The sequence below is a fragment of the Solanum pennellii genome, chromosome 12, assembly GCF_001406875.1.
Source record: "Solanum pennellii chromosome 12, SPENNV200".
NCBI classification, from domain to species: Eukaryota; Viridiplantae; Streptophyta; class Magnoliopsida; order Solanales; family Solanaceae; genus Solanum; species Solanum pennellii.
In genome coordinates this window covers 61,199,783-61,212,324 of record NC_028648.1, presented here as the reverse complement: position 1 = coordinate 61,212,324, position 12,542 = coordinate 61,199,783, and the positions used below count along the sequence as shown (strand labels likewise).

The 12,542-nt window shown below is 32.4% G+C and overlaps 1 protein-coding gene across 1 annotated transcript; it reads right to left on the bottom strand.

Moving 5' to 3' along the window:
• Positions 1-8,213: 8,213 nt before the first annotated feature.
• Positions 8,214-9,607, bottom strand: LOC114075228. The gene is made up of 2 exons (XM_027913627.1): positions 9,235-9,607; positions 8,214-8,698 (listed from the first exon to the last, which is right to left on the bottom strand). Exons 1-2 carry the CDS (start codon positions 9,513-9,515, stop codon positions 8,647-8,649), a joined length of 333 nt encoding a protein of 110 aa, XP_027769428.1. The 5' UTR covers positions 9,516-9,607; the 3' UTR covers positions 8,214-8,646.
• Positions 9,608-12,542: the final 2,935 nt, after the last annotated feature.

Genomic DNA, 12,542 nt, shown 5'->3' with positions numbered 1-12,542 from the left:
AAGTTTTACATATACACATATATAGCCAATTACTTATTAGTTAAACATACTATCAACGCAAGAACGAGAATTGCTCGTAGATGTAGGAAATATGAAAGGAAATAGTATCTTTAGAGAATGCTCAAGTTTATCATAGGCTACTTAAGGCCACTTGAGATGATTACAATCATCAACTACATCACTATTTATACTACTCAAAATAGAAAATAAAAAGTCTTTCATAAATAACTAAATACATGTATCACAATTTACTAGATTCATGTACTGCGAAATTCTAAAAAGAATTCTTGAAAATCTAAGAGACAATTTCGGAAGACTAAACATTGATGCATTAATTCCAACACTCCTCCTTAATGAATTTGCTTAATAAATCCAACGCGTTCTCGAAGATAGCAAATTTTTTCTCTAGGAAATGCTTTGGTGAAGATGTCAGCAAGTTGTTCCCCTGTATAACAAAAATGCAACTAAATTTCGCCTTTCTCTTGTGCTTCTCAAATAAAACGATACTTGATGGAAATATGCTTTGATCTTTCATGGATGACTGGATTCTTGGCAATTACAATTGCTTATTTGTATCACAATACAGAACAATCCCTCTTTTTTTGTTTTTCACCAATGTCTTCAAATGTTCTCCTAAACCAAATAGCTTGAGAAGTAGCCTTGGATGTTGAAACATATTCTGCTTCGGCAATGGATTAAGCAACAACACTTTGCTTTTTTGATAACCAAGAATAAATACTTGATCCAAATAAGAAAGCATAACCAGAAGTACTCTTCATGTTATCTAACCAATTAAGTTCAAATCTCCACCGAATTTGTACGTTATCCCATAATCCATTGTTCCTTGAAAGTAGTGTAGAACACGCTTTGCAGCTCCAAAATGCACTTGGCTTGGTTCTTGCATGAATCGGGATGATAAACTTGCAGCAAACATAATATCTGGCCTTGTTGAAGTAAGATATAGCAAACTTCCAATCAAACTCCTATAAAGTGAGCTATTAGCTTTATTTTTTCCATCATCTTTTCTAAACTTCTCATTTGCTGCTAATGGTATGACGACATACCTGCAATCCATCATTTTGAATTTTTGAAGAATACTTTTAGTATACTTCTTTTGAGAAATGAAAATTCCTTCTTTCACTTGAGAAACTTCGATGCCCAAGAAATAATTTAGCAACCCAAGATCACTCATTTCATAGGCTTGCATCATATCCTTCTTGAATTTTTGTATCATCTTTACATGATTTCCTGTAAGGAGAAGATCATCCACATAGAGACAAACAATGATAATGTTGTCATTTTCTTTCTTCACATACAAAGTGGCTTCACTTTTACTTCTGAAAATAATTTTTTAGAAAGCACGTGTTAGTTTCATTTTACCAGGCTGTTGGATCTTGCTTCAGCCCATAAAGAGCTTTTTTTAGCCTGTACACCTTCTCTTCCCCCCCCCCCCCCTTGAACAAAAAATCCTTGAGGTTGCTCAACATAAATATCTTCATCAAGTTTTCCATTCAGAAATGCAGATTTAACATCAAGTTGAAATATCTTCCATTTCATTTGTGCAGCAACATCAATTACAGTTCTAATTGTCTCAAGACGAGCAACTGGAGAGAAAGTTTCATAAAAATCAATACCTGGTTTTTGCGTGAAGCCTGTAGCAACCGACCTTGCTTTGTGCTTTTGAATATCTCCTTCCTGATTGAGTTTGATTTCGTAAATCCATTTTAGACTTACAACTTCTCTTTTTCTGGGTATCACGCCCTGAGCTAGCCCCGAGACGCGGACAAGGAACCTAGGACCACAAGTGATCCCAAGCTAACCCTGCTAGCATGATCATGAGCATACTAAAGATAATAAACTGATGCAGGAAACTAAATCATAATTTATAATGAAAAGATGGGGAATACCCATATGCTTAAACTAATATATTTGAAAATAATGAGTTTAATACAATGAAGACACTAACTCAATACTAAGTTGAATTTAACTATGTTTGGAATAAGCCTCTAACTGACTAGAACTACTGGGACAAGCCCTAGCTAAATCTAGAAAAACTGAAACTAAAAGACTAAATACTGAAAAGAAACTCATGACTATTGCCCTCGGAAAATGAGGATTCACCACTGAAACTGCTGAACTAAAGATCGGAGAATCGTTCTATGTGTGATCTGGATGCTGAGAACCTGAACCTACATCACGAGAATATGTAGCGCATGTATGCGTTAGTACTTGAAAGGTACTAAGCATGTAGGATAGAATAAAGCGGAAATAAAACATAACTGAACAAGCATAAGTAAATATAATAATCTGAACATGATATAGATTATTAATGCTGAGATAACTGAATGCATTGACCAATTTATAAAATGCTGAAACTGGATACTGAGTATACGGATAAATGGTCAATGCAAGAGAGTCTGTTTGAACTGTGGGAGCTACTAATTACCGATAATAAAACCACGTGAGCTAAATGTGGAGTCTGATGTATATGCCTCATTGAGAGGACCCAATATACCCCGCCAAAGGTATAAAGCCATGCTGGCATGATCAGTAAACTGATTGCCCGTAGAGGGGACTTACAACCTACTTGGCTAGTAGTTCTGGGACTAACTGGGTATGCTGAACCCAAGTCCAACTCGGTATTATGCTACTCCCATGAAATATATAACTAACTGATTTTGATTGATTTTTCATTAATTACTGGATAGCTCAAAACTGAACATGCAAACTGAGAATGCAACATTTAAACTGATAATGATGCATTAAAAACTGAGGCATGTATAACTGAATAGCTGAAATATCTGATCTAGCTTGTGTAATTCAAGAACTAAAGAAATACATAGCTAGGGTTCCGAAATTCATGCAATAAATTGAGTGATAACATGATAATTTGATTTGTAACATATAACTAATAAGTTCATAAAGTTCTGTTGAAGTGCTAGAAACCCTAAGTCTAATCATGATATGGGAATCAAGAATCTGACTGAAAACTAGGGACCCAATGGGTGAAAGGAACCCAGTAGTGAAATCACACATACCTGGTGATGAAATTCACGGAGAAACACTTAGATTTAGTGGTTGTAACTGTTGGAGCCTTGCTACGTTCTTGAACTAGGATTCTTGCCTTTTTCTCCTTTCTTGCTCCTAATTTTCTAAGTTTTGATTAATGATTTGACTTAGATAAGTTTTAGTTATGTTTCTGGATTAAAATGACTAAAATCTGATGATTTAGAGTCAAAATGACGTATCTTAGGGTTTAAATGAAATGGGAAAAAACCAAAAGACCCCTGGGTAAAGTGCTATTGGACCAAACGACGACCAGGACTGACCATCCGTCGTTCCATCGAAGGCCCATCGTTTGGTCTGTAGGTTGGGCCTATTCGACAGGCCTTTACTAAAATGGGCATAACTTTTTACTTGGAGGTCGGATTTTAGCAAGGTCGGTGGCTATGAAAAGCTAATTAAGTAGGTCACGGGACACCTAATTCATTTTGTGCTACGAGTTATGACCGTTTAAAGTTGACCCAACTGCACTTCCCCTTTAATTGCCTGCTAATTCCAACCTACGGTCAGACCTACGGACCGTGGGTCCACCTACGGACCATGTTGGTCATCTGTGGCTCTTGTCAGAGAGTGGGTGAATGAGGTCTCAATCGACGGTCATAGACTATGGAACATAGCTTGACCTACGGACCGTAGGTCCGTCCATCAATGGATGTGTAGGACGGATCGAGGGTCCGTCTATGGTCCGTCAATGCCACCGTTGGTTGCACCTACAGATTTTTCTGTAACGCTGATTTTTTGTTTGTTTTGGATACGAGGTGTTACACTGGGTATAGCCACAAGCTCCCAAGTATTATTTTTTTCAATCATCCGAATTTCTTCTTCCATGGTTTTCTTCCAAACATCATGCTTTATTGCTTCCTCATAATTTTCTAGCTCAACACCGACAAAGTTACATCTTTAATAAATGTCACTCAATATTTTTGTTCCTCTTGGAAGCGGTTCTTCATCATCTGAATCTGGTATTTCTCTCTCTTGAAAGACATCTTCATCCTTCTCTATCTTTTTATCCTCTCAATTCCATGTTGTTTTTTCATCAAAAAAGACATCTCTACTAACAACAAGTTTGTTAGTTTTGACATCGAGAAGCCTATATACTTTTGTCACATCACTATAACCAAGAAAGATACATTTTTGAATTTTTTCATCCAATTTTGTTCTTTTCTCAGCAGGTACATGAGCATAACAAATACATCCAAAATTTTTAAAATGACTTACAAAAGGTTTAATTCCACTCCAAGCTTCAACTAGTGTCTTGTCCTTTAGTGCTTTTGTTGGACACCTGTTAAGGATGTGAACTGCTGTATGCACTACTTCTGCCCAAAAATATTTTGGCATCCCTATCTCATTCATCATAGTTCAGGTCATTTCAACAATTGTTCTATTTCTTCTTTTAAATACGCTATTTTGTTGAGGAGTACACCCTGCTGTAAGTTGCTTCTGAATGCCTTCATCTTTGTAATATTCTTCAAATTCTCGACTTGTGTATTCACCTCCTCTATCACAACGAATGGTTTTGATGTTGCAACATTTTTGCTTCTCAACAAGGGCTTTAAATTTCTTGAATGTAGCAAATGCTTCTAACTTTTTGATGGAAAGCTTAGAAAGATCTATCGTCTCCTCATTGATAGCAACAATGTACTCATACTTTTCTGTGACACTAATTAGAATCTTTTCCACAACTTGTTGGTAGAAGTTGTATCACCATGATTTCTCAATTCATTAACAATATTCATGACTCTTGCGCAATATTCATCAATATTTTTAAATTCTATCATCTTCAAATTTTGAAACTCTCTTCTAAGAGTTTGAAGATTTATAGTGTGTGCCTTTTCGTCACCATACACCTTAGTTTCCAGAGAATCCCAAGCTTCCTTTGCAGTCTCACAAGTAGCATTTTTTGCAAAATATGCTCTTGAGATTCCCATTTGGATTTTTCTCAAGGGTTTTGCATCTTGACGATACTTAGCCTCAATATTTTTCATCTCTGCTGCTATAAGATCACCATCGTTGTCTGGCTCTTCAAAGCCATTTGCAACAATAGTTCATAAACCTTCAACTTTCAAATTTCTTTTCATTCTTATCTTTTAGTATTCAAAATCAATTCCATCAAAAATGGAGTAAGAACAATTGAACAATCAGCACCTTGTTTTGGATGACATATTTTTTCTTCACCTAACCCCAGATGAAGAACAAAAATCTGCTCTGATACCAATTTGTAGGAAATATGGAAGGAAATAGTATCATTAGAGAATGCTAAAGTTTATTATAGGCTACTTAAGGTCACTTGAGATGATAACAATCATCAACTACAACACTATTTATACTTCTCAAAATACAAAAGAAAAGTCTTACACAAATAACTAAATACATGTATCACAATTAACTCGATATATGTACTACGAAATTCTAAAGAGACTTCTTGAAAAACTACGAGACAATTTCAGAAGACTGAACATTGATGCATTAATTCAAACAGTAGAGACTAGAGACCTGCAGCTTTCTTCATACTTCACCAATTTAAGCATAGAAAATACATACATACAACAAATAGATGCATAAATTCAATACATAATTCATAACTCTATCTTGTGATGTCATCAACTTCGCACCACATTCCACATAGTGGATGCATTCACCATCTGTCTGTTACCAAGAAACGTCATTGATTGATCAGAGTGCGTAAGCCAAGCAACTATAGGCACTCCCATAGTAATACTCTTAATGAGAGAATTCCGTCCACAATGACTCATTACTCATGAACTCATCCACAAATATTCAGAAACTAAAACATAAATGAACCAAGGAATACTGATATATGAAATACATTAAATCACTATAAAATTATGAGGATACCTTTGTTGATACTCGACCATATTTTCTATGTCGGCAAATCAGTTCCCAAAAGTGTAAATTATATGAGCAAGTTTATAACAACTTAAAAACTACAATGAGTCCAACCTAAAAAATATACATAAATGTTAACTATAGACCAAAAAAAATGTAAGATGAAATATTTGCCATAAATACTCACTCAACGAATGGATATCGATGTGCTTGACGTTTCAAGTATTAACACATACTATGCGCTACATCTTCTAGTGATGTAGGTTCAGGTTTTAAGCTTCCAGATCACGTTTAGATCGATTACTGATCTTCAGTTCAACAGTTACAGTGGTGAGTCCTCATCCATCAAGGACACCTGACATGATTATTTCCCTTCGTTTTTAATTTTTAGTTTCAGTCTAGCTGGGGCATGTCCTAGCATTTCTAGTCAAGTAGGCTTGTTTCAGACATAACTAAATTTAGCTTTATTTCATTTGAGCTTGACTTTAAGTTGTGTTAAAACTCTTAGTTTTCTTATATATTCAGTTTTAGAATGGGTATTCCCAATCAATTTCATTTTTCATAAAGCTTACGCTCAGTATTATTTCATTTCAGTTATCATAGCATACTTATGTATGACAACAAAGTTAGCTTGGGGTCACTTGTGATCTTTGGTCAGGTACGCATCTTGGGGGTAGCTCAACATCATAACTATGCTACCAGCGAACAACTCCAACATAACTTTTTATTTCACTTTGGTTAGATTTTTACCCTGTTAAGGAAGTTTTGTTTAAACTAATGATTGAAAGTTCATCTTCCTCATATAAAAAAAAGTTGATTTGCCTTAATTTATAATGAATTCCCATCCAAAATTAGAAGGGAGAAACACCCTGTATAGGATCGCTTTCCCTTGAAAGAATGTTTTTAAACAAACTATAAATTCAAAGGTCCTCTTATTAATATGGTGATTTTCTGATTGAACTGAAATGAATTATAGAAGGTCCTAAAGAGGTAACAAAATAAAATTGACTTAACGCAAATTTAAATTTGTCAGCAAATAAATAATGAATATCAAATAATAATACTATATAAACTAATATATTCATTCATGATTTTAAAACATTTCGTTGTATTGTTAACAGATAACACTGTCTTCCATAAACTTGATCAAAATGATAAAGTATTGTGTTGTACTACATAAAGAGATATTTAGCCACACACTTGACATGCAATTAAATTAGTATTAGTATATATTATTTTTTCTCTTAAGTAAGCTGAATCATATATTAATTCAGTTTAGTTAAGAGAAACATAACGATGATTTATAATAATTTAATTGCATCGAGTGTGTAGCAAATTATTTCCTCATGTTGACACTACTCTATCATTTTGATGAAGTTCATGGAAGAGAAGGTTATGTGCTAGCAATACAAGGGAATGGTAAAATTACACATGAACATATTAGTTTTTATAAAATTACTATTTAATATTCATTATTTATTTTCCAACCAATTCAATTATATTTTGTTAAGTCGGGTTTTTTTGTTACCTCCTTTAGGACCAAACTGTGATTCATTCTTGTTCGTTCAAAAAATCACGATCTTTATAGGAGAAAGAGGAACTTTGAATTTTTACTTTGTTTGAAAACTTCCTTACAAGAGAAAGCATTCCTATCTAGGGTGTTTCTCCTTTCTATTTTTGGATGACAATTGTTCATTCTAAATTTAGGTCAATTACATTTTCTTTAATACGAGGAAGATGTATTTATAGATGTATTTTTTATAATTTTATATAATTCAATCTTTAGATAATTAAAATACTATTATTTAATTAAATTCTTAATTTAGTAGAGGGACAAGATGGTAATTCAATTTTTAAGATTAGAGCTTTCCACCTGAAAATTTATTCATATAAAACTATCAGCACTAGAAGGAGCTTTTCCATCTTTTCCCTCGTGAAAATATAATAATCATCAACAACATACCTATTGAAATCCACTTAGTTAGAGCATGAAGAACGTGCCACTATCTAATGGAGATAAAGAGGTTGTTTATGAAAGACCTTCGGCTCAAGGACATTAATCCAACTAAAACATTGTGGGGATGGAAGATGAAAGTGAAAGACAAGCTATGGTGTCCAAGAAGAACTATACGCAAGTGTTAGCCTTTGAGATATACAGGAATAACTTATTTCTTATTCAGCTATTCAATGATGATTCCAATATAAATACATTTCGGAAACAAAAAAAAATCAAAAAATAAGTTACCTTGTCGAAATGACTGGGATCAGATTTTTGCTTGAGGCTGTTCATTCCCTCGATGACAATGTTGATTCCAGTCATTTCGACAAGGTAACTTATTTTTCGATTTTTTTGTTTCCGAAATATATTTATATTGGAATCATAGTTGGGTAGCTGAATAAGAAATAAGTTATTCCTGTATTTGATGATAGATAAAAGCATCATATTTGGTTCCAAAAGGGGGGTTGGTTCATTCAATCCCACAAAAATCTCTCAAACTTTTGCGCTGATTTCTATCCATATCGCGTTTAGAGGAATCAAAACCTCATAACCGAATCAGTTTCGATAACTCTTTACTTTATAGAGAAGCACTTAGATATGAGTACTAAATCCTCTCTGCTATGTTTCATTCCAATACTAAATACAACAAATAACAAAATGAAATCATACATACAACAAATATATTACAAGAATTACCATTTGGGGTTTACGATGCTTACTTGGTGAAGCCATGGAGACTATCTGTTTCTCCCTCGCTCGTCTTTCTCGTCTACGAACAACGGAAGACTCCTACACAAGTTATGGAGAGTTTATTTATAACCATATATAAAAGCATCATTTTCTTCAATTGTTGCATTAATTAGAGGACATTTGTCTTGTCTGTCAAATGCTGATAAGGCACTGGAATAACCTAACAAGTACTGAGGCAGGCTGTCAAATTGCATTTAGGTTTAGCATGAAAATGTATCATTTACAAGTTAGGGTTTCTAAATTCACTGGAATAACCTAACAAGTAATAATGCTTAATAGATTTGTGGTATGCATATATTTGGCTGATTTACTTGTTTATTTTTTTGGAAAAATCCTTATTATTTTGGTAAATATCTCTACTGATTTTGTGCTCTTCATTTGAAAAGAGATCACCACAAGAACAAACAAGCAACAATGGAGAAATCAAAGCCTAGACTAGTTTTCTAAGAATCATCAAGATGGAGCTACCAAAATAACTCACAATATCTTAAAATCCATAAATATAAAAAGAAAAGAAGTTGAAATTAATAAAAGAAACTTATTTGGACGGATCTGTTAAAGATCTGTCTCAAAACCTCGAAATGCTCGCCGGTGTATGTTGTTCGTCCTGGTTGGAAAAGAGGAGAAGCGTCGAATTGGTGCTAGTCGGAGCTGGCTTTCGCAGATGCTCACCTGAGATTGAGATGAGGCAGCGTCTGGTTGTTGTTACTGGCGTTGGATCGCTGCTGCCGGTCACTGTTCTTCGCCGGAGCCTGCTTCCTGGTGGTTCTGCAAAGAGAGAAAAAGAAAAGAACATGGAGAAGAGGAGGGAGGAGAGATCTGAGAAAAGGGGAAAGGGCGCTGCCGCCTGGCGCATCTCGCCGGAGTTTTGCTTCCCTCTCTCGCTGGAGAGGAGAAGAGGAAGAGGAGAGCGAAGGGGAAGGCAGGAAGGAAAGAAGAAGAATACGAGGGTTTAGGTTTAGATTTTTTGAAAGTTTATAAATAGGGAAAAGAAGAATTTAATCTCAACCGTTGATTTAATAAGAGATGAAAGGTTAGGATTCGAATAAATTGGAGTGACTAGAATTTAAGTAAATTTAAATAAAATAGACTAATTTTTAAATAATTTTCAGGAAAATTTAGGAATTGTTATTTAATTAAAATACTACATATATTAGAATATCATATATTTCTATAAAAGAGAACTTTAGGACCGCCTATGTGGCGACACCACAAGCAAGGATTCTCTATAATTTAATTTATTTCAAAAACTAGTCTTTCTCTTTTATGAAAAGTTGTGACTTTCATGATATGTTCTAAATTTATGACATATTGTAACTTTTTTCATGAAAAGTTGCGAATTTTATGAAAAGTTACGACTTTTATGAAGAGTCGCGACTTTTACAAATTGTTGTTCCCTTTCTGAAAGGTTGTAACTTTATCAAAGAATTGTGTCCTTTCCAATAAGACACATTAATCATTTTTTTACAAGTATCATTTGTTGTCTATAAATAGAGAATTACAATGTGCATACAATGGGATCGATTTGTATCATTTAGTTTCATTTCAATGTTGCATATCCTGGTATATTTTTTACAATCATTAGTTTATGCTTATTTTATTGATTGCTTTTTTTGAGTATATGTTTTAAACTTTGCTATTTATGTTTATGTAAAGTTATTGTTACAAGTATTTGTTAATACAGATTAAATAACAAATGTCAATTGAATATTCAAGCAAGTTTTCTCTACTAAAATTGTTGGATGTATATTAAAAAAGCCTTAACAAATCTCAAATCTCAAATTTCTTCATCAACAACGTTATTCCTTCACATACAAGGATGTGATTTTGTGTTCTTAAGAAAATCCTCTGAGAGTTAATAACTTTGCATGCACATATTTTTTAATTTCATGTTGTTATGTATTTTACTTAATTTTATCACTGGATATTATGATTACTCTAACTATTGAAAGTTAATTGAAATGTTATTTTTGCGGTCTGTTATTTCAAAAGATAAGAACTTTTCTGGCTAGAATGATTAGTTATCATCAGTGAATATCCTCTAGGTTACTCCCTTTAATGTAAGTTTTTCTCGCTATTATGTTGTTTACTTATAATTATATTGATTTTTTTATATGTATATAATCTGACTATGATAACGATTTTAGTCCTCTTAATGTTTTCCTTATTTTTCCTTTTCATTCGGCTCTTCTAAAAAAAATTTGTTGTAAGTTACGATTATTTTCGTCAAGATTAATTTGAAGAATATGAAACAAAACCTACTCTAAATAAAATTAATATCTTAATCTACAAAAGATATGTCTATTAACATAGATTTATTGTCTTTCATGTCTCAAGTCATTGCTGAGCGTTTGATATCAAGTTTAGACTCATTTTTAATTTTTTTAATTTTCGAGAATATTTCTTTAACATGAATCTAAAATCCAACATTTTGATCTATTTGTACTTTCATAATCCAACAAGCATAAGCAAAAATTCATGAATAAGTCATAAAGTTTCATTTATAAAGCATCCGGAAGGGTCTTCCGCAGTTTAGTGAAACATGAATTTATATAAGGGTCAACAATATAATTTTGTTGTTGTTCCAAATTTATTTCTCCTTCTATAAGTTTTCGTTAGAGTATTAAATTAATGATAACGAAGTGGTGAACATTTGACCTCAGACAAGTAGAATGTCTCTTAAAAAATTGTTTATGTTGTTGCATTGTACATTTTTAAACGATCTCAATTTATATATAACTAATATTGATTATCAAAAAGTTTCACATACATATATTCACACACGGAGTTATTCTAACCTATAAAATTATAAGATTCTATATTTTTCATGTACAAAAAAATAAATAGAAAAAGTGATGTTTAATCGCTACATAAAAACATCACTCAATTTTAACAAGACAATTATATCATCAAACAAATAATATGATAAGTTATGTAACAGATAAAAATAATTAGATTATCAAAATATCTTTAATCATTAATTATCTATTTACAATTTTTGAGTTATGTGATAATGTCAAGTCATTTAGTTTCTGTAGAAATGTTCTAAGAACCTACAACAAATTACTTTTACTTCTTTATAAAAGCTATTATTGAAAAGGTTAGAAATATAACTTATGCCCGCGCGAAGCGCGGGTAAATTTCCTAGTTTTTATATAATTGAAAATTACTTAAATTTTAAAACATTTGAATGAAGTAATTATTTTGAAATTTATTAATAATTTTAAAATATTTTAATAATATTTACAATAATTTTATAAAGTAAACATGCTTAATTATATAATTTTCATGCAAAGTCGACTAAAATTATAAATTTAAAATAAATTTTAAAAATATGTATTTAATCGAATAACAATCCTAAAAATGGTAAAAGGTCGGTCAAAATTGGGCGTCAACAAATTGAAGCAAAATATTTTATATAGCTACAATATTTTGTTTCAAATAATTTATTGTGGCTAAAAGGTTAATATTGCCACAATAATATTTATCGCATAGCAAAATGATATGATCAACTATAAAATTTTATCAACGCAATAAAGTTATAGCTACCTTAGACAATTACTGCCACAATTATTAATAATCATAGCAAAAATAATAATTAGCTTCAGCAATTTGATATTTGTGGCTAAGAAATTTATGAATTTATAGATAGATATAGTGTACAAAATTTTGTGGCTATTAATACGTAATAGCTATGATTTTTGAATTCATAGCTTAAATTTTATAGCTATAGATATATTATTGTAGAAATCTCACGTAACTATGGAGAAATCGAGGATGCATTGATGAAAATAATGTTGAGTCACAAGCTCCTCATATAGGAGAAGAGTCATATTCTAGTTATACTATGAATCCTACTACAACACAATTGTTTACATGAGTA